The following is a 21,650-nucleotide window of genomic DNA, read 5'->3' as shown; positions in this document are numbered from 1 at the left end:
GTCTGGATGTATATAGATGATGAAAGGACGTGATAAGTGGCTGTTTGATGATAGAAGGCTGTGTCAGCTGCATCATACCCTAATGATCACTGGCGACCATTCGCCACCAGGTGATGGTGGTTCCCTCCGCCAGACAGAGACCCATCATGCCCTTGGTGAATCTCCGAGAAAATGGATAGCAAGACCAACGACTGGACTCAAAATAGAGACAAGATACCCAACCAAGGCAGTTGGCGCCAATCCCTGGTCGCTAAGGCTAAGCTACATATCTTTTCCGGGATCAAACTAAGTGGCCACTTACAGTAATTCACATTTGTATATGGCTCGGTAATTATCTAGAAGACATTTGTTGCGTCACTTTTGAATGACATCCTGAAAACAATGAAATAACTTTTCATAGGCAAATAGCAAATCAGAGGTTACTAATCTTGAGTACCGTCTTGCCAAAGCTTCCTCCAGTGAACATGGAAAGGAACGCTGCGCCAGCCCGCTCAATGCCCTCATATTCAGTGTATCGTGACTTGATCTTTCCCTCCGAGATCCACTTCGGCATGGTCGCCCAGAAGTTTTCGATGTTATCTGGGAAGATGTTCTCATCCCAGAATATGAAGCCTTGGATCTTGATTCGCCGGCGGAAAATCTCCGAGATGTTGCTGACACCATACTGCTTTCCGATAGGCTTGTTATATTGCGATGCCTGTAAAAGTAAAACTTAGCCATGACCCATATCTCCGAGCCCCGACGAAGAAAGACAAACCGCCCCGCAGCTAAAAATTCTCCCGAACCATTTCATATTCTCAATTGCCGCTTGAAAGTGGTCGCCTCCAACGTTTTCAAAAACCACGTCCAATCCATCCGGTGCCAGCCGCTTGAGTGCGTCATTGACAGCTTCGTTATGATAGTTGAAGCCAACATCGGCACCCAGCTCGTTCACAACGTAGTCAAGCTTATCATCGGAGCTCACACTGGCAATCACCCGCAACCCTTCAATCTTGGCAAGCTGGACCACGAGCTCTCCGACCGAGCTCGATGCAGCGTTTACCCAGATTGTCTCGCCCTTTACCGGATTTACGAGGCCGTAAAATGAGTTCCATGCGGTCATACCAGCCAGACCCAGCGTCCCGACATAGTGTTTGAGGTCTAGATGGTGAGGATTGGTCACCTTCCAGACGAGCGGCGACGCCATGGGTCGGGCGTCAATGAGCTCTTTGGGGACTAGGCCGTACTCGGCAATGGGCAGGATCCCTGCAATCAAGCTTCCCTCTTCGAAATCGTCGTTGGCGGAGCGGATGACCTTGGCAATTGAGAAGTTGGTTATGATTTCATCGTTCACATAGCCTGGCACATAATCGATGGGACCAGGGCCACGCATGCGATCTCTCTGATGAAGGTCAAGCCCAGCGATGAGGAGCTTGATCACTAGGCCACCCGTTGTGGGAACTAGCTTTAGTGGTCGATCCTCAATGATGGTGTTGATACCTGGCTGGGGCAGTCCCGTTGGCGGCTTTTTGAACACCCATGCCTTGTTTGAGATCAAATCTGCCATATCGGATGTATTTATTGCGTCAAAAACGGCTTACAAGGTTTCAATAATCAATGTGCAGCTTGGCCTCGCAAAACAGTTGACAAAATTAAAGAGATTTAAATCTCTGTTTGTTTGACAAGCATATATAAGCATGTGGTGACGTTATCCGGCCGCATTCTAGATCCCACCAGACTTAACAAACGTTCCCCAGACTACAGGAGCCAGCGATCAGTTTTGGGAATATACTGAGTCGCACCCAAAGCCTCCCTGCGAGTCTCTGTTGCCCGAATCCGTAAAATCACTACACGGGTGTATCGCGAGACACATCCTGACAATTATTAATTTGCCGCTTTACAACTGCTCTATTATCTTTTAGTAAGATATAGTCCATTCCGATAAAGTGTGAGAACCCAAGTTTTCAAACCCGTCCGAACCGTCTCCGTGCCGTCTCCGTGCCGTCTCCGTGCCGACCCCAATACACCGGACGGATAAGGTTTCCAGGCCACTTACTAAGACCCCCAACAATCAAAAGTTTGATTGGTCGACAAGACCAACCTACCATTCAATAAGCTCAACTTGACATTCAAGCCGGACCAATGTTAAGAGTACATCATAGCCTACCAAAGCTCTCAAACACCCTAAACACCCTAACTAACCTGTGATTAGCTGCTGTTGCAGCCACCATATCCTCGATTATCTTTACACTTTGTGCCGCGTCACTGTGGCGGGACTATCGAAAAGAGCAATGCAATAGAGTAACAACGATGTCATGAAAAATCGTTGATATATTTGTTGCCTATGAAGGTCTCTCAGTTCATCAATTAGTTCAGCTCTGTTGACATTTTAAGTTCCATATTCCACATATCTAATAACCTCCACGAAGATGTCGCTCGATGAAGTTGTGCCAGGTACTTGCAACTGTGGGGCCATCACTCTGCAGATTGCGAAAGAATCATTCCCCAGCTCAAGTTTGATCTGCCATTGCCGAAATTGCAAGGCATCATCGGGTTCATTGTAAGTAGTGGATCAAATTAGCTACGCGCTATGAACAGATTGACTTCAAGTTGCAGGTTCTCGTTGAATCTCATTGTACCCGCAAATGCAGTGGTGATCAATGGCAATCCAAAGGCGTACACGGAAAAGGAGTGTGATTCTGGGCATCATATGGATAGGTGCTTCTGTCCTACCTGCGGCTCGTAAGTTTCAGCTTCCTGATATATGATCGTGGCACGAAAGGTATACTGATCTATGTGTAGGGCTGTATACTCTGCAGTCTCGGAAGACAGGAAGAACCTGTTTATAAAAGGTGGTTTATTCGCAAGGGCTGGATGCCGTCTTCCGCCGCCTGTCTCAGAGGTCTGGCTTCGACGTGCAGAAAAGTGGGAAACGCGATTCGGAGATTGTAGCCTACTGGAGTGAACGTGAATTACCTTAACAAAAGCTGTTGTATCCCTATCAATTCCCCCCGCGAATTCATTTGTTATGTACCAATTTGTCCTGTTTATGCACGCGCGGGTATACTGTTTCAGAGAATCGGCTAGGTTCTTTTGTGCAAACAATCCAAACGGAGTGGGGTTTCCTAGCGATCTAATCAGATCACCAGGCTCTAACTTCTCTTCATTTGCAGTCATCGTCTGCCCTTCCAACATAGCACAGAAGGCTGTTTTAGACCAGTGGGGAGCTAATTATAGTAGGCAAAGTGCTTTTCTATTTCTCCGCTTGTGTTATTTGCCGTGATTTTCATTCATTACCAACGTTTGTCAAAAGCTAACACTCATCGATAACTGCAGAAATGCGCTTCAATTCCCTTGATGACATCGCATCACCATCGCCGACTTATTAAGATTGTTCTGGTATACGATGATCGAAATATTATCAATGACCTCGACTACAGAAAGGGGCGTGCTAGCTTGCGGCTTTCTTTGTTGGATTCTTTTCCTTTTCCACATTACTTGCTTCTTAGTCGGATGGGGGTTGCGCTTGGCAGGGTATGATCCTGACGGGAGGCTTTTCGACATTATTGACTTATTTATGATATCACCGTTGTGCTCAGCGAAGCGCTTTATTGGCCATAATCCCGACGAGGGTCTTGTCCATCTTATTGGCTTCTGGATCAAATCAGCGTTTCGCTTAGTTGGCCTTGACCCTAACAAGAGAAAACCGAATGCTTCACCAAAGAAAGATCAAACTAGATCTGATACGAGCGCCGCAAAAACAGCGAGTTGCTTACCAAAACCCAATCACGACGACCCTGATTTGACTAATCTTCTCAAGTTTCTCGATCGGAAAAGGCGTCTTGAGGTTGAGATCGAGATTCTCGAGGAAATGTCGCGCGGTAGTGAGGCTAGGATAGCGTTCCTTAGTTCAGAATATAGCAATCGAGGATATGGCTCCGCTTTGGAGGGTTCATACAGTGCACGACTGTTAGCTGCTATCTAAAATTCCTACTATCTGGTCTTTTACTCACCCCAATGCAACTGAACCTGGAGAATGTATTATGACATCTTTACTCCGTGAGCGTCCGTCACTCGCAAAATATATAATTTCCAACAATCTTTGTTACAAAACGCCGAGGATTCAATATCCCCGATGGCATAAACATGTGTGAACCGAGTAGGATAGGCATAAAAACCAAGCCTGATTTAGATCGATGGAAACCGTTAACGATTTTTGACTCGAGGTCGACTTTATTTTCCATTGAAATGTAATCGATATATAATTCCAACATGCTACAAAGTGTATAAATAGATAATCAGGCTATTCCGCGTAGAATATATTTGTGGGCTCAGCATGTGCCAACATTAACCAACAGCACCTTAACAACCCCCTTTAAATCATAGCATAAAGAGAGCGACAGCAACCGCGGCACCACTAAGCACAATCCCTTCAGCCGTAGCAACCGGCATAGCCGCGTTGGTGGTTGGACTTGCTGATCCCGAACTCGTGCTCGACGCCTCATTAGTCGAAGGCCCTGTCATAGTAGCCGTAGCCTTCGCCGATGCTGAAGAGACCAGACTCGAATAGTCACTAGCCGTGAAGGGGATCTTTGTGACACAAGAGTTTTCCGTAGACCGCTTATTCTTGGCCATAGAGGGAATCCCGCTAGGGAAGATAGGGGCTATGCTGACAGTTGTTTGGTCGGCAACGCAGCAGTAGGCAACGCCGTCTTCAACGTCCAAAGCGCCGTAGCAGCATTTAGAGCGATAGTTGCCCCAGCCCTGAGGACAATCTGTTGCCGTCGTGGTAGCTGCGAGGTGTGACCACACTTGATGGGATTTTAACGGGACTGCGCATGACGGGTCTGCGCTTGACGGGACCGCGTTTGGCATCACTGCGATTGAAGACTGCGTTTGAAGACTGCGTTTGACAGGTGACACAGGGCATAGACTGTTGTAGATAAGTAGAGACTCTTCTTCGGTCTCTTCTTCCCTTTCTCAACTTGGATCTCCCGTCGACTACGTACTCACATTGAATTCTTTATTGATTTTCTTTCTTGATCTGACATCCGGTCACAAAATTAACAGGAGGCCTAAAGGACTAACAGGGCGCCTAAGGGACTAAAAGGAGGCCTAGGGACCAATAGGAGGCCCATGGGACTAGCCAGAGGGCTGAGGGGCTAACTAGAGGGCTGAAGAACTAACTGGAGGGCTGAGGGTCTAGTGGAGGCCTAAGGCAAACCCGTTTGCTTATACTTTAACCCCGAGATTGACGCCCCGACTTCAGACGCGATTGTAAATTGAGTGCAGGATTTCAATAGCCGATGCTCTTGACTCGCGTATGAGTTGAACAAGGCTTCTTAAAGCAAAATGCCATCTCACATCCTGCTTCAGAACGCAACCATCCTAGTCCCATCTCGTGAACCGAATGACTATGTGGTGCCCCTACGGAGCCATTCATTATTGATTACGGACAACAAGATCTCGCAAATTGAACGAGATATCATTTCTCCAGCTGGTACGGAAATCATTGATTGCACTGGCAAAATTGTCTCTCCTGGCTTCATCGATACGCATCACCATCTATGGCAGACACAATTGAAAGGGCGCCACGCCAACCAGACCCTGTTGGAATATATGCTAAGCGGTCTGTTATAAGTTACCTTTCCAATTGAATGAAACCTCCTTCTTAGAGCTAATTATAGCCAGGACTCTTGCAACATGCCAATTATGCACCCGAGGACGTGTTTTGGGGTGAGCTTGGAGGCTGCCTCGAAGCGTTGGACGCAGGTACCACGACAGTTGTAGATCATGCCAACATGAATGTATCGCCGGCTCATAGTAAGTATTATTTTGTCTTGCGTTATTTGTTACTAAACTTCGGTACAGCTTCAAATGCAATCGAGGCGACGGCGTCATCCGGGATCAGATCCGTTTTCTGCTACGCACCAACTATGCGTGTCAAGTCCTTCAAACCTGATCTTACCGTTGACGGTGGTCTATTAGATGACTGGGTAATCGATCATCTGAAGTACCTGGGTGCTACTGCTCCTTTTGGGGACGAGCGGATCCAGCTGGGGTTGGCTTTTGATGGATTCATGCTACCGAAAGATCAAGTTATCGCTCTTTATGCAGAAGCACGAAAGCTCGGAGTAAAGGTTATCACATCTCATTATGTAAAGGGATATTTTAGTGAGTGGAGATGATATCATTCATCTGGTTTTAAGGCTGATGTGGTGACAGGCAACAACTCGCTTGTCGATGCCCTTGAATCATATAATCTCCTGGGGCCAGATATCCTTTTTTCACATGCCACCAATCTTACAGAAACCGACGTCTCAAAGCTCGCCCAAGCGAATGCGTGGATCTCCACGACACCTGATACTGAGTTGCAAATGGGTCACGGCAATATTGTTTGTTTCCGCGAGGGCTGCACTAACATGTGCGCTTTGGGAATTGATTGCCACAGTAACAACTCCGGCGATATGGTCTCACAGATGCGGCTTGCTCTGCAACATGAGCGATCTAATCGCAATGAGAAAGTCATCGCCCAGGGCAAAAGAACCATGTCACTGAACCTTTTCGTTCAAGATGTTTTCCGTCTTGGCACTATGCAAGGAGCACGAGCCATCCATATGGAAGACAAGCTGGGATCGATTGAAGTTGGGAAATTCGCAGATCTTGTTGTCTTTGATGGCAATAGCCCTGGAATGGTCTGCGCATCCCAAGAAGACCCAATCGCAGCTATCGTTCTTCACTCCTCGGTTCGTGATATTGATACTGTGATTGTGGATGGTCAGATCAGGAAGCGCGATGGGAAGCTGCTCTCTGTTAAAATCGATCCATCCATGCCCGACGTGACCATTCCAAAGCAAAATGTGGAGTGGAACCAGGTTGCCAAGCAACTTATTTGGAGCAAAGGACGGATTCAAGATGCTATGGTAAAGGCAGGTGCTAATGAGCCTGAAAGTCTGATCAAAGCTTTTACAAAGATTTTGTACCTTGATGAGAGCAAGTTTGTTAAGTTGTAAATGGCCTTCATCTTGAAAACTTCAACTTAAGCCATAGTGAAATGTTACATCCTGATCAAGTCGGTACATTTCTATATTCTAAAATCCATAGCCTATAGTATGGCCTCAGATGCCTCTGCTTGAGCTGGTCGGTCACCTTCTGACCAAGGTCCATGAACCTGCAGCTATTCATCAGCTACAGCACCGCCAAGTTAGCTAAAATAGAGCAACAGGGTGTTTTAAACGGCCCGATTTACACCTAACTGAAACTCTTGAACGAGACCTCTGAAAGAGAGCATGGTAAAAGCCAAGAGCGGGTTTCATGTACGTAGAAATGGTCAAGTTATTGATCAAAAAGAGGATATTTGGATCAATGCAGTTGACGAAGATTTCGGTTAGCCGCAAGTTGGGGAGAAGCCGAAATGGTCAAACTATTCATATAACAAGGTGACAGGTTGAGGCAGAGTTGTCGATTAGAATTTGTGCCTCAATTATCTTTCGTTAAGCTCTCTTCAAGATGCTTCACCTCGGCCTTCTCTGACAGGTCATTCCGAACGGCGTCCTTGCCATCAAAGATGATATTCACTTGCTCAAGGGTAATCCGACTTGTCTCAGGATATGTAAAGAACACCATAGCAATCTCGAGCAAGATGATAGCGTCGATGATGCAGTAGTATCTCCAGCCAATGTTCTTCAAAGCTACGGGATTTAAGTAGTTGAAACCAGTGATGGTCGCTTGGACCAGAAGATTCTGAGTGCAGATGAGCTTCGGGCGGATGTCGTAGCTCATGCACTCGACAGTATATCCGGTCAGGATGCCATTCCAAGTCGATGAGTAGAAGCCATTGAAGATGAAAATAAATGCAATTACCGCAATTCCAGCTCTGTGAACGTCGTGGATAACGTAGATGGCATTGCAAATTGTCCACGGGAGGAAACCGGCAAGGAGCATGCCGGTCAAGGATCCAAGCATCATAGTTCGCCTTCCGAACTTGTCAACAACAAAAGCACCCCAGAAAGCCCAGCCCATGTTCCACATGGTCAAACAGCCGTTGATGATGCTCTGCGTGCGTGGGTCGGTGACGCCGACACCCGTCAAGACAACCACAAGATAGTAGCCGATGAGTGTCTGACCGGATGCCTGGGAAGCGACACTACAAGTCAACACAATGTAGGTCCGATAGCGGTTACCGCGGGTACGGATGAGATCGAACCAGCTACCGCTACTGTTCTCTTTCTCAAAAGTGAGTGTCTTCTGTATCTCATTGAACTCGAAAGATGCGAGGGGGTCGCTCTCATTGCCGCCACAGTGGTTTTCAACCAGGATTTTAAAAGCCTCCTCAGTCCTACCACGCGAGATGAGCCAGCGGGGGGACTCGGGTACCCACCAGGTAAGGCCTAGAGAGATGACAGATGGAAACATTTGGATCAGGGACACCGCGCGCCACGACCAATTGCTCTTGATGGTCAGAGTGCCCAAAGTGACCCACGCGGCGATCGTTGCGCCAAAGTAGTAGAGTGTGTTAAGGAGAGTCGACAACTGCGCTCGATGCTGGGGGTGAGCAAGCTCTGTGACGAGCATTGGAGCAGCAGTGTATTCAAAGCTCAGTCCGAGGCCGATGATACCACGGGCTGCGGCGAACATGGGCAACCCCTGAGCAAATGACTGCAGGAACACTCCCACTATAATAATCACAGAACCGATGATGATTGTGTACCTTCTCCCAATCTTCTCTACTAGCCACCACAGAAAAAACTGCGAGACCACTCCGCCGAGACCTTGGGTGCCGTTGAAGATACCAAGCTGGCCGCCGGTGGGATGATGGAAGTAGGCTTGCCAGTAAGTCAGAGTCTGCATGCCGTTCATGATGGACCCATCCAGGCCTTATTTAGACTGTTAGCGAGACTTTGCCCGCGTTTCTGTGTGTCTGTAGCTCCTTACCGTTGGTAGCCTGGACCACAAGAACAACACTGAGCCACAAGTAGAGGCGTCGTAGGTGTGGGTATTTGTACCATGGTCGGTCGAGAAGCTCGCGCACATTGATCGTGGTATCGCCCCGGTCGTTGTTGACGACGAGTTGGTTCTGGCTCTGCGATGCTGCCATTGTAACACAGACATTCGCAAACGCGTACCTAATTGGTGTTATAGAGGTGATGACTAGGGCACAACTTGATGTAGATGCCAAGACCCGACAATACTAATGTTTGGAGCAGCCGATACACATATGATAAAGGCTCATATCTCCGGATGCAAACCTGGGACTGTGATATAAATACACCTAGGGAAATGCTGCGCCAAGTGTAGGTTTCTCTGGATCTTCCCCGGATTCTCAGCCCGGGTAAATAGGGCGTGGGGGTAGGGAGCGGCTGATCGGCAGTTGGGGGAATGTCGCCCTGACCCGAACGAACTTTCTCCACATGCCCACGCTGAATTCAAAGCCTGGATAAATATGAAAAGGGGGTTGAGTGGGGGTTGAGTGGTGGGGTTGGACGGTGGGGCTATTTGCAGCACAACCTCCGTCCCTCCTTCGATTTCATAGACAATGCCCTTTTTCTGTCTTCCAGTCTAGATTAATTTTGGTCATGGCATCGCCCATAAAAGTCGGTATTGTAGGCTACGGCTTTTCAGCCAAGTGCTTCCACTTGCCCTTCATCCTGCCCAACCACGAACTCGAAGTGTACGCTTTCCTTCAGCGCGCTGCGGCCCCTCAGATGACGCGGCGTCAAAGTCGAAGCCCTGGGGTCATTGCACCGTGGACTTCCCACAGGCCAAACACTATCGGACTGCCGACGAGTTTTTCGCCGACGTTGCCATCGAGCTCGTCGTTATCTGCACGCCTAATCACCGTGAGTTTGTGGAGAAGGCGCTCAAGTCAGGGAAGCACGGTAAGGGGCAAAACCGAGACATCCCTTTTTGGACTCGAAAACTAACCACATATTCCAGTTGTTGTCGAGAAACCGTTCATGACCACGAGCGCCGACGCCGACGAGATAATTGAGCTTGCCAAGGCACAAGGAAAGGTCCTAACGGTATTTCACAGTACGTGATTGGCTCCCCTGCTTTATCGGCTTGGAACTTGATTCTTGGCCTTCACTTGTACGTGACTGACGAGAGGGTCCCTGGTCTCGTTATTTGAAGACCGAAGATTCGATAGCGATTTTCGCACCTTGGAAGACCTTGTGAAGAAGGGTGCCCTTGGTGATGTTCGAGAAGCCGACATCCATTTCGACTTCCCCTCACCATCTTGGATTGCCGGGTGGACCCAGAAGGAGTATACCCCAGGTGAGGGTATGATTTTCGGCCTAGGTAAACAGGACCCTCTCTGTCTCTCGTGCCCGTGTATAGTTTGTTGAGACCCTAAGAAAAGGCACCCACACGGTCGACCAGGCCCTGCATCTATTTGGGCGCCCAACCTCGGTAACGGGCTTCCTCCGGTCCAACCGCGGTGTTGACAGCGATGTTGACGACACGCACACCATTATCCTACAATATGGTGGGGACAAGAAGAACCTGCTTGTGACTATCAAGACAGCCATCGTATCGCATATGGAGAACCAGCTCCGTTTTTTTGTGAGAGGAACGAAAGGGACATACCTCAAGGTTCGAGCAATCTTTACCACCATTTCCCAGGAGCAGTAGAGACGCAGGCACAGCCTTTATGCGAGCAGGCTAACCAGAGCTTTTTCTCCTTTCCAGTTTGGCACTTGCCCTCAAGAAGAGAGGGCTATCGCAGCGCCAGCCCAGCCCGCCATAGATCCGAACTTCGGCGTGGAGGACGAGCACATCTGGGGTACCTTAACCACGACCACGGAGTTTGACGGCGCGTATCAGACCTGCGATGAAGCCACAGGCCGCTGGGTTGGCAAGTGCCCAAGCCTGCCGGGCTGGTACCGCGGATACTATGACAACGTGGCGGCGGCGATTAGGGGACGAGAAGAAATCTGTGTCAAGCCTGAGACAGCAAGGGACGGATTAAAAGTCATCGAGCTGGCGAGAGAGTCGCATGCCAAGGGAGCCACTATTCCCTGGTCATAGATGGAGGGAATATCGGCAGTGAGGCCTAATATTGGAAGGGGGTTCCTGGGGAGTAAGAATGATATTTGCAGAGGCAGTTACTTGCTATCGAATCAAGTTCCATGTTCTCCCACGCTTGTCAGCCCTCACTCAGTTGTCGTTATGACTCTGCCCTGTAATTAATACACTATGATACTAGAGTCGACCGCTGGATTAACTTCAAGTCGCGTATGGGGCACATCCTGAACCACTTCTTGGACGAATACAAGACGATGAAACAAGTGCGGTCTGACGGCAGCGCTGACCCTGCACTACGACCGGCTCCCTTCCTCAATCGGCGTGGGTAGCGTGTCCATGGAGGCGCATACCTCTGGTGAACCTCAAGATGAATAGGCAAAAGTACAAACTTGTGGAATAGAATGAATTATTGACCTGGATCTTCCACGGTAGGTAAACTGCAGCTTAATTATTCTAATCTAGTTACCCCTTTACAGTCACTCCACTACTACACCTATCACAAAGGATTCTCAGAATAATAGATCATGACGCTTATTGCAGGTCCAATGGCTTTGCTATTGGCAACTGCGTGACCGGCACGCCCGCTTTATTCATTCGCTCGACCTCAACACGTTTCATCTTTTCCTGATACTGTATGGCTTTATTAGCAGAAGTCGTCGGCCAGGATTGTCCTGTCTTCCCCCAGCAGAGGCGTAGAAAAGCAAGGAGGCCAGATATATACGAAAACGTACCTCTACTCGTCGTGGTTCGAGCAACGCGCGGGGTGCTGTGATCTTCCACTCGGGCAAACCCTCAGGTCTACCTAGATCTCGAAGTGTCTTCTGCTCAACGAGACTATACTCCTTGGGATCCGAACGGTTGAAATTGAAGGGCTCCTTGACTGCAACGGGTGGGTTCGTGATAACTCGCACGGTTCGGAGCAGATTCCGCGAGGCTGAGTGAAGCATCAGAGGATGAAGGAAATACACATCGCCGACCTTGCCGGTCGCTTCGTGAAAAGATTCATCGCGCGTGGCCTCTGGGTCGCTGATCCACTTCATCCACTGAGTACGGCGCTCTGGACCTTGGAGGTCCGGTGTGCCGTTGGGCGCGAGGAACGGGGTCGTTCCGGCTGGGTGGTCGTACTATGTTGCCCGTGCGTTAGTATACCTTCCGCTATCTGATTGAAGCGAGCTGTGTCTCAGTGCCAATCCGAGGGCAGCCACAGGGGAGGACGATATACCATGTGTTTCGCCACCAGGCCAATTCCATCGGTGCAGATAACCGTACCACCGCCCTTGGGCTCAATGTCACTGAACAGCGGGATGACCAGGAGTGCCTGCTCTCCACTGTCCAAGAAATGCACAAACCAATCTCCGTCATTATGCCAGTTATCAAGCGTACGAAAGTCCAGCGGATCTGTGGGTTTGAACTCTGGCTTTCCAAAGTTGACGATCCAACCGTCCCTCCAAGTTTTGCACCAATCCGCCATCCTATCTTCGCCGCCAATGAGCTCGCACATGACGTGCCATGCTTTCGGCGCAAAATCCTCGACACGCACGCTAGTATGAGCCGGCATGTTCAACTTTTCGGTGGGCCACGTGGATTTGTCGTCGGGCGAGGCGCCCAAACGAGTCCATAGAGATGAGGTAAACTGCTCGGCGGCCTTTCTGGAAAAGCATCCTTCTACCTTGATGAAACCGTGTTCCAGCCAATGCTGCTTCTGCTCCTCCGTGAGAGAGAACTGGTCCTTAGTCGAAGAGGGCATGGCTAACGGCTACTAGGCGACGGGGATTATGTCTGTTCTGACTGGATGATGCAACACCTGTGTTTGGTCTTGATGCCGAGCTGACCATCCACCGTCCCTGGCTGTTTATTATATACCACGGCCGGATCACGGTGTTCTTGGCCATCAGCTTTTACTCCACACAGACACACTGACTATCGGTCCACTAGGATCCAACCCCGCGCAACCCGATTGTCCGGCATTTTATCCGCCTTTAAGCCTGATTAACGAAGCATATAGATATATAGTTAGTATCTACGCCGGTAGCGTGGATGTACTCCACGTATATAGCCGGCGGGGGTTCCCGCTTTGTGGGGGTGGGCTGTTTACACCATCTGATGCGGGGCTCCAGATGTAATTGTCGGGGCAATCCCACTTTTGAGGCAGCTAGTGTGGCTTAACCTAATTTATGAAGTAGGTAACTAAGTGCATCGCAGAACATGACAGTATACTATGTGCCACCATTTAGAGAGCGTACGGGCCTCTGGATTCTGAGAGACTCCTGTATACTTATGATAAGGCGCTAAATCGATTGAGCTATATCTACAAGGACTTGCGAGGATAGATTTGCGCTAAATATTCCGAACTAAGTATATTTAGCTAAACTCGCCGTTCCGCATCTAAATCCGTGGTTTCCATTTCAACCACTGTTTGCTTATCCTCGAGAACATGAATGTCCACATTTGCCACTTGAGCATCCTGCCCGTCAAAGATCTTCGCAATTTCTTCAAGGGTAGGCCCGCGAGTTTCAATAAAGAAAAAGAAGACGAAAATGACTTCGAAACAAAGCCAGCCCTACGTAGTGTGAGTAGGGAAATGCACATTTCGAGGGTACCAAGTAGGAAGGAGTAGAGTGAACTCACGCAGTATATCGAGTAGAAGCGCCACCGAGGTTGCAATTGGCTTAGGCCAATGGGGTTGATATATCTATGGAAATCCGTATCAGCTGTGCATCCTGACAATCGACTATAGCAATGAAAAAGACCAGGGGGACGAGAGCATAGCATAGGTGAAGTGAGCAAGGTGAGAAGTAGGCGAGACTAACTGGTTGAAAACCAATCCCACCTGGACGAAGAAGTTCATAACCATAAGTCCTTTTGCACGAATTCTATATGGCATAATCTCGACAGTATATCCGACTAGTAGACCTGACCAGGCGATATTGTAGAATACTCCGTGGAGGAAGATGAAAAAGATCACAGTTTTGCCAGCTGCTAGATTATGGTGAAGGTCGTAAAGAGCCGAACAGGCAGTCCAGAGGACGAAGCAAACAAACATCCCTATCATTTGCTTACTTAGCGTTAAAAGCTTATAAAAGTTCAGAGCACTCACCCGATGTTGCTGCGAGAAATAAAGGCCGACGGCCAACTCTGTCAACAACAGCTGCACTAATAAGGCCGACAATCAACTGTATGATATTAGTAAAAGTCTCTAAACCTTGTTTGCGGCGACTTACCGAAAGTATGGTTTTGCAGCCATTGATCTTGAATTGAGTGTCCGCGTCAGTGACACCAATGCTATCCATGACTAGGGCGAAGTAGTAACTAGTCAAGCCGTTGCCACTCCACTGAGAAAAAAGACCTAGCGCGAGGACTAGAAGAAGGCGATATGTATTGCCCTTTGTTCGGAAGAAGTCCAAGTAACCACTGGCTTTCTTGGCCGCGAACTCGAGTCGTAGTGTCTCCCGAATCTCGTAGAATTCAAATAGCACGTCTCTATCTGATTTGTTTTCGTTAGCGTGATATTTGGCCAAGATATCTAGGGCCTCCTCATCTCGCTCCTTCGAGAGAAGCCAACGCGGGGATTCAGGAACAACCCAGATGAAGATAAACAGCACTAAAGTTGGCAACGCTTGGAAAATAGACGGAATTCTCCAAGACCAGTTGTTCTTGATACTAAAAGTGCCGAAGGTTATCCATGTTGCGACAATGGATCCGATATCCCAGAGTTGATTGTATACTGTTGTGACTCGCCCTCTATGTTGCGGATGGCAAATCTCAGTGAGAAGTAGAGGCGCGGCGTTGGAGACTATGCTGTTTCCGAATCCAACAAAAAAACGAGCGGCAATAAACACTGACAAAGATTAGATTGTTTCGAGTGAATAGAGAACTTCATGGCATGGAACATACTAGAGAAGTTTTGAGCTGCACTTTGGACTGCAACCCCAACAAAGAGTAGCAGACATCCTGTTATGATCGCAATGCGACGACCATAGTGATCCGCTATATACGGACTACGCAAGAGTGAGAAAGAGGCCTGCGTTTTAGAGCGATATCGACTCACGCGAAGGGTAAGCCGGCAAGACCACCAATGCTATAAATGGATCCAAACAAGCCCAGTATCGATCCCGTTGGATGGTGGAAGTAATCTTGCCATATATCCAGGATTTGTAAACCATTTAACATAGATCTACAGACATGAGCAGTCAGATTTTGTGACAATGATAAAACATGCAGGATAGTAGGTTAAGTACTATACCCATCGTAACCTGTTGTGGCGGACGCTAAACACAAAACCATAGCCAGTGAATAGAGTTTCCTCATGCCCGGATCTTTGTACCATATTACTCGGCGAAATTGATGTGTTTCAGCAACAGCAGCATCTTGCTCTCTCACTCTCAACGGCTGAAGAGAAGCGATCCCAACCATGATGTCTGAAGTGGCCCGGAGAAAAGAGGACAATCGATCACTAGAAAGTTCGGAGACAAGCGAGGCATACACGAGAACCAACTCAAGAAAATCAGAACGTGGGCGTTAAATATACATATATACGCCATAGCACCATCTTTAGGGGTCAGCGTTCCGGTTAAATTGGAAGCGCGGACTAGCGCGGGGTTACGTGGGAGACAGCAGCTAGCAACATTCCCAATATGCATCGCAATGCTGCACATCAGAGGTCGACACTACGCATGACAGTTGAACATGGGTCCCTACACCCCTGGCGCCTAGCGTGCTGAGAGACTGACTCTTTCCTCCCATCTGAATTAACTAGGTTTTAGCTGGCCTACATGTTGCAGCATCGAGATGGAAAGGAGGTTGACATGAGGAAAGAGACGTGCAATGGCTAGCTTCCCGCCTCCACCTCCTCCATAGCATCCCCACACAATAACCAAGACGCTAACTAGCTGGCCATTCGACGAATCAAAGCCATTCGTTACACTAAGACCGCAATCACAGGTCTTTTACCCGGATCTCCCCACTTCATTCCCTCGGCAAAACCGGGGTGATTCAACTTGATCGTCCATAAACACATCTCAACAGACCATTTCACGTCAAGACATGGTTGCAGTGATTAGATTTCACCACGTATTGAAACATCATATTACGCCATTTCTTTACCCCAACGAATAAATTGGTGATTAATTTGATCACCTTTCAAGCATATCTTAGTTTGTCATTTCAAGCTGGAAGCATTGACCAGAGAGTTTCGATTTGACTACCCCAGGATTGACTCCAGGATTGACTGAGTCGTCGGTATCTGATTTCTAAGAGCTTACAACTTCCTAGAAGGTGGCCGCGAGTTCTTTAGAATAAGCTCTCCCGGTCCCTTTGCCAGCACTGTAACCTTTCTAATGTAAATAAATAGAAAAAGAAGTACAAAGAGGAACCACCACAAGATGTTGAAAAGTGATCGATCCTTTCAACAGACCCCACTGCACATTTGCCGCAAAGTCTCCTACGAGCAAACCCACTAGGTACAACGTCGGCCACATAGATGACGCTAGTCGTATTGTTGGCAGGAGAATGAGACTAGCGGGGAGAGGTCATAGAGCACAAATGTGGACCCTCAAACGGCTCCATCTAATTACCCCAGAGTTCAGCAGATTAAGGAAGTTCGTAGCCGAGACTGTATTCCTAGGAGCATGACATGGCCCGGGAAGATCGGCTCAGGAGGCTCAGGAAGCTCAGGACAAGCACTATAAATTGCCAGACATTTTCGTGTGTATATGTCACTATATTGATACTGATACAGGATTATTGATATTCCTGGGTTCATTCCTAATAGACTAATGAGCCTTGGCATTATGTTCCGAGATACAATGAAAGAGTGCAAGTGATGATATCGATTTCGAGACGCACTGTAAAACTCTAGAGAGTGGGCGTAAGCTCCAAATTAACTAAATACATGCTTTGGGGCCACCATGTTTCACTAATATCAGCCAACTGGTGAAACAATTCCTGAGTCTTCATCAATGACACAACCTGGCCCAGCTCCCACTGTCCAATACCACCAATCCACCACACACCATCCAATAGCATAACTAAGACCAGCCAATGGGCAAAGATATCCATGGCTAGTAGTTGTGTCGTATCGAGCGAGGGTGACTCAGTCTTGGGCGAGCAACCTGCTATCCGATTCTCAGGACTCGCCTCCGCGGACGGTGAATCGAGCGCTGACTGAATAATGTTGAGATACTCGGACGGGACTTTGTTCAAAAAGGACAAGATGGTCCGTCGGAGTGCCTTCGGCGATTTCATTGATGTCACACTGATCATGTACTTTCCGACCCATGGCGAGACTCTAGAAGATTCATCAAATAAAACGGGGTCATTGCTAGGGCCCTCGGATACGTCGCCACTTTCTCTTCTAGATAGGGCGGCAGATGCACATTTTCCAAGTATGGGCAAAGTTTCCAAGCACGCGCGGAGCTCTATTTGGTCGCAAGTAGAAGACTCCGGTCTCTCAAAACGAGCCGCTATAGAATCAGCTCTCCTACGTAAACTCTTAAGGGCTCGACTATACGTAGACGCGACTAGCGGAAGAAATAGGCGCTTCGTGTTTTCGGATGGACCGTCCTGTGGTGACAAATCAGGAGTGCCACTTAAAGCCATTGTAGGTAGATCTTGTGTAGAAACAGCCTGGCTGATACTGGCAGTCCGGCTTTTATTCGTAGCGTTAACGATGTCATTCAGAATTGCGGTGGACGCTGTATGAGCTGCCCGTGTGAATGAGATCCATTGTGAGTGTTGCGGAAGCACCTCATTCGGCAGCTGCCGGCCACTTCGTTTTGCAGTGGCGGCGAGATATACTCTTATGGAATGACTGGCGGAGGCATACAAGACCATTAATGCCGCGTTTGCGTGAACGTTATCGTACCAATCCGAGTGAGACATGGCCGCTTGAATGTGCTGGAGAGAAGCTCTGTGGTGGCGCTCCGCAAGCTTGAAGAGTTCCCGGACCGTAATTAGGGTCTGGCCATCCAGAGGTGTCTTGGTTTGCTTAACAATATCATGAGACTTGCATGCTGCTGCTAAGGCTAGCAGGGATGACATGACAGGCTTGTTATTGAAAGCGAGATTTGGTATTCCTACGGAAAGAGCGTAGAGATCGAGATGGTCGAATGGTATAGTTTGGCTAGTGTGCGAGAGATAGTGGCTCAAGAGACTGAGTTCTGTCGCGTCCAGAGTAACAGGAGACTGAGAAGTTGACGCTAGTTTCTCTTCATCCCTGTTGAAATTGGAAGAACAATAAGGAGATGAAGGGTGAGAAGAGACACTGGCAAAAGAACCAGGGACCGAGAGGTGGTCACCCGTAGATTCGATCGGCCCCTCGGAGCGCGCAACAATGATTCTGGGACTCGTGAATGGGAGATTCAGATCAGAAATTGACCCATCCGGAAATTCCTGTTCGTCCGATGAACTGGGGTCACTTAGAAGGCTCTGATACCGACAACTGTACATGCGCTTGGCACATCTGGAACAGCTCGGCCTCAACTCATCGCACTAAGGAATACGATCAGAACATGTTGTGTGGATTGACGAGAATTATGACCCACCTTCTTTCGCTGTTGTTTACATCTGAGGCAACCATTCCTGGATTTTGCATGTGCTTTTCGGATCCTGAGGCCTATCGCCCGCGTCCCCGATCGAGTCGTATCGCTAGGCATATTGTTGATAAGTGGAGGATCTCAGAATCAAAAATGTCTGTGCTGACAGGGTTAGGGTTGCGGTTGATCAGAGAAAACCTGAAGCGTATTAATCACAGGCTCTGGAGCATCGCTTCCTTAGCGTTGAGGAGTAAACCCTTGGGTCGATTCGAAAGTTCGATTAAAAGTCCACTCCTGGAGGTTTATTGCTAACCAGGTCTGAGGCTGAGTTCGCCACGGTCCCCCCCACTTGGGCTGATGATTTGGAATGATGCATTAAGGAAAGCCACCCACATGAGCGAATAACCTCCTTGGCGTAATCAATACTAATGAATACGACAAACCTAAAACGTACGCAGGCGCGATTCAACCACCGTTCAATTAATCTGGTTGATTGTTCTTCCCGACAGGCGAAGTTTACCTTTAGGAATTGCTTCATGCTGTAACCCCATTGACTAGTCTTACTATGGGAGCGTATCTGGGGTACCATCGAAAGAGATAGTAGATAACGCCATAGCGTGCTATCATCCTAAATGGTAAGTCCTACGTATATACATAAAGACGGCACGATTGTCCTACAAGAAGTTTTTGGTATTATTAAATTTATAGTTCTCGGAGAAAATTATTCATTTTTATAGGCCGAAACCGTCCCTGAAACTCGACAAATTGCAAAGGGCGCGAGATCGTCTTGATCAACCCCATGTGTGCATTCGTATTTGAAGCAAACGTCAGTATACACCAACACTGAACTGTTGTCAGTGCCCACTAATCTGAATCAAGTAGCTAAAAGCTGACAATGAAAATTAATGTCGCCATTGTCGGGGCCGGAATAGGCGGGCTAACGTGTGCGATTGCTTGCCGCCGAGCAAACCGAGCCCTGCAAGTCACTGTCATCGAGCGAACGCCGGAAGTTTTGACCATCGGCGCCGGCATACATATTCCACCGAATGCCTCCCGTATTCTGGCAGAATTCGGTCTACTTGAGAAGCTCAAAGAAGCTGGTGGTTATCAACCAGATTTTTTCAGGCTCAGAAGATACTCGGATGGTCGGGCAATTGCAGAGAAGCCGCTTAAAACCAGGACTGTGACGGAATACGGAGCAGAATGGATGTGAGTGACTAAATGCGATTGAAATTCGCGTGATTAAGAGAGAGGTTAACTAATTCAATCCACCTGAAGAGCTATACACAGAGGCGACTATCAGCGAGTTCTTATGGAGGAAGCCAGCGCCCTCGGAGTGCGCATCATGACAGGAGCGGAGGTTGTTGATATCGTTAGAGCCCCCAGCGGACAACAAAATGTTGTACTGAAAGATGGGAGCTGTCTGGGCGTTGATGTGGTAATAGGTGCAGATGGTGCGTTGACCTTGTTTCCGACCTGAATTAATTCCATTGCTCAGTCTCACTCTCAGGGCTCTGGTCTCGTATACGCGATATTGTTCTAGATCGGTCTTTCTCACCTGCCGCTACGGGTGATTTGGCCTATCGTGGTACGTTCACCCACGCGCAACTAAAAGCTCAGAAGAACGAAAAACTGGATGACCTTCTGCAACAATCAGATATACAAGTATGGCTGGGGTCGGGGAAGCATGCGGTATTCTACCCGCTGAGAAATCGAAAAGAATATAACTTGGTATTGATGTAGGTGTCTCTCATGTTCACTCTTCGATAAATTCTGACCGTGCTTTGAAGCGTGGCCGATGACCTCCCTCCCGACGCACGAACTTTACCAGGTAATTCAGAAGATATTGCTGCCAAATTTGTCGAATGGGATCCAATGTGTGCTCTGACTTTCCATACATCTAGTCAACATGTCTGACTTGTTTAGCCTAGCTGACATCATCTCGATCATGAACTCGCCACTGCAATGGAAGCTCTTTCACTTCAAGGAGCTCGATCAGTGGACAAAGGTATATGACCTATTTTCCTATAGTACTGGACCGGATGAGGGCTGATAATAAGGATTCAGGGAACGATTACGCTCATGGGGGATGCATCACATCCAACTCCCCCTTATCAAGGTCAAGGGGCAGCAATGGCTGTCGAAGACGGTGCGATTCTAGGATTGTTTCTGGGAAAATTCCAAAAGTATACAGTACCTGCGAGCCAAGATGACAAAATGAGACTTTTGTCTAGTTTATTTGGTTTGTACGAAGACCTGCGCAAGGATCGAACCAAAGTCAATGTCGAAGGCGCTGTGCATACTCGGCACTACTACCATCTGCCTGACGGTCCAGAGCAAAGAGCTCGTGACAAGGCGTTGGCTGAACTTCCATTAAAAGATTGGAAATTTTCCTGCTCATTCAACTGGGGTGATGCGGAGTATCAGAGGAGTCTACTTGGATTTGATGTCCTTGCTGATGCGGTAGCCAAGTATGATGATTGGCAAAATGCCATTTATCGAATATGCGCTTTGACTATGCCAAAGAATATTTTCATTCCGTGAAGGTTGAGAAATTGTTCTTCCTGATGACACGAAGTGTGGTGCCTCTTCGACAACCCTGATTTAGTCTTCATATACTCAGCCAGCTGCACATAGAACTTTTAGTTACGGATAATCAATAAAGACAACTTAAAGGCTTCAAAGTTGCAGTCAATTAATTCAGGCTTATTCTAGAAAGTATTATGCTATCTCTTTCTATTTTAGATACTATGTAGTCTTAACGTCTCAGTTCGTTCACTAGAAGGACTCTCTATGATCCTAAAGTTCCAACTATTAAGCCCAAGGAATATCGGCATCATCACGACTAGCAAGATAGTTGGCATTAGCGACATTTAAGACGCCATACACATCCGTAAGCTCATCTCTGCGTCTAAAGTATTGAATTCATCGTCCGTAGTGCGGAGCCACGATAACTAGGCTCAGCATACACATCTTCTGATGAAATGCCAACACGTTACGTACCATCTGACATTCCATTCCATTCCAAGCACTTGGGCAGGTCGTTCGACCTAGGATGATTTGGAGCCGCAACTGCCACCAAGACGCCGCCAAGGCCGAGAATAACAAGTAAAA

The 21,650-nt window shown here is 48.1% G+C and overlaps 10 protein-coding genes across 10 annotated transcripts; 4 read left to right on the top strand and 6 right to left on the bottom strand.

The window, feature by feature from the left end:
- Positions 1–412: 412 nt before the first annotated feature.
- N7510_004914 (MDR family NADP-dependent oxidoreductase) lies at positions 413–1,546 on the bottom strand (the record flags this gene model as incomplete). Its single annotated transcript, XM_056976840.1, has 2 exons — positions 413–697; positions 758–1,546. The coding sequence occupies 2 exons, from the start codon at positions 1,544–1,546 to the stop codon at positions 413–415; spliced, it is 1,074 nt and encodes a 357-aa protein (XP_056836796.1).
- A 2,010-nt stretch (positions 1,547–3,556) lies between these two features.
- N7510_004913 (uncharacterized protein) lies at positions 3,557–3,964 on the top strand (the record flags this gene model as incomplete). Its single annotated transcript, XM_056976839.1, has 1 exon — positions 3,557–3,964. One exon carries the CDS (start codon positions 3,557–3,559, stop codon positions 3,962–3,964), a length of 408 nt encoding a protein of 135 aa, XP_056836795.1.
- Positions 3,965–4,359: 395 nt separating this feature from the next.
- N7510_004912 (uncharacterized protein) lies at positions 4,360–4,614 on the bottom strand (the record flags this gene model as incomplete). Its single annotated transcript, XM_056976838.1, has 1 exon — positions 4,360–4,614. One exon carries the CDS (start codon positions 4,612–4,614, stop codon positions 4,360–4,362), a length of 255 nt encoding a protein of 84 aa, XP_056836794.1.
- Positions 4,615–5,331: 717 nt separating this feature from the next.
- Positions 5,332–6,992, top strand: N7510_004911 (uncharacterized protein; the record flags this gene model as incomplete). Its single annotated transcript, XM_056976837.1, has 4 exons — positions 5,332–5,608; positions 5,671–5,802; positions 5,851–6,153; positions 6,205–6,992. 4 exons carry the CDS (start codon positions 5,332–5,334, stop codon positions 6,990–6,992), a joined length of 1,500 nt encoding a protein of 499 aa, XP_056836793.1.
- Positions 6,993–7,458: 466 nt separating this feature from the next.
- Positions 7,459–9,076, bottom strand: N7510_004910 (uncharacterized protein; the record flags this gene model as incomplete). The annotated part of the gene is made up of 2 exons (XM_056976836.1): positions 7,459–8,855; positions 8,914–9,076. 2 exons carry the CDS (start codon positions 9,074–9,076, stop codon positions 7,459–7,461), a joined length of 1,560 nt encoding a protein of 519 aa, XP_056836792.1.
- Positions 9,077–9,554: 478 nt separating this feature from the next.
- N7510_004909 (Gfo/Idh/MocA family protein) lies at positions 9,555–11,333 on the top strand (the record flags this gene model as incomplete). The annotated part of the gene is made up of 7 exons (XM_056976835.1): positions 9,555–9,576; positions 9,666–9,857; positions 9,916–10,011; positions 10,111–10,260; positions 10,340–10,542; positions 10,669–11,000; positions 11,186–11,333. Coding segments are annotated over 7 exons (996 nt in total). The 3' UTR covers positions 11,187–11,333.
- Positions 11,334–11,535: 202 nt separating this feature from the next.
- On the bottom strand, positions 11,536–12,751 carry N7510_004908 (uncharacterized protein; the record flags this gene model as incomplete). Its single annotated transcript, XM_056976834.1, has 3 exons — positions 11,536–11,634; positions 11,736–12,128; positions 12,227–12,751. The coding sequence occupies 3 exons, from the start codon at positions 12,749–12,751 to the stop codon at positions 11,536–11,538; spliced, it is 1,017 nt and encodes a 338-aa protein (XP_056836790.1).
- Positions 12,752–13,369: 618 nt separating this feature from the next.
- Positions 13,370–15,417, bottom strand: N7510_004907 (uncharacterized protein; the record flags this gene model as incomplete). The annotated part of the gene is made up of 8 exons (XM_056976833.1): positions 13,370–13,564; positions 13,633–13,696; positions 13,815–14,049; positions 14,102–14,177; positions 14,226–14,842; positions 14,899–15,002; positions 15,053–15,178; positions 15,248–15,417. 8 exons carry the CDS (start codon positions 15,415–15,417, stop codon positions 13,370–13,372), a joined length of 1,587 nt encoding a protein of 528 aa, XP_056836789.1.
- A 1,507-nt stretch (positions 15,418–16,924) lies between these two features.
- N7510_004906 (uncharacterized protein) lies at positions 16,925–18,450 on the bottom strand (the record flags this gene model as incomplete). Its single annotated transcript, XM_056976832.1, has 2 exons — positions 16,925–16,947; positions 17,016–18,450. 2 exons carry the CDS (start codon positions 18,448–18,450, stop codon positions 16,925–16,927), a joined length of 1,458 nt encoding a protein of 485 aa, XP_056836788.1.
- A 981-nt stretch (positions 18,451–19,431) lies between these two features.
- N7510_004905 (putative salicylate hydroxylase) lies at positions 19,432–21,080 on the top strand (the record flags this gene model as incomplete). The annotated part of the gene is made up of 6 exons (XM_056976831.1): positions 19,432–19,745; positions 19,815–19,990; positions 20,035–20,275; positions 20,327–20,413; positions 20,463–20,544; positions 20,604–21,080. 6 exons carry the CDS (start codon positions 19,432–19,434, stop codon positions 21,078–21,080), a joined length of 1,377 nt encoding a protein of 458 aa, XP_056836787.1.
- Between the last annotated feature and the right edge of the window lie 570 nt (positions 21,081–21,650).

Source organism: Penicillium lagena (genome assembly GCF_028827675.1).
Source record: "Penicillium lagena strain IBT 129212 chromosome Unknown utg000002l_segment0_segment0, whole genome shotgun sequence".
Taxonomy (NCBI): domain Eukaryota; kingdom Fungi; phylum Ascomycota; class Eurotiomycetes; order Eurotiales; family Aspergillaceae; genus Penicillium; species Penicillium lagena.
The sequence above is the reverse complement of the archived record's forward strand: the minus strand, read 5'-3'. Positions and strand labels throughout refer to the sequence as shown.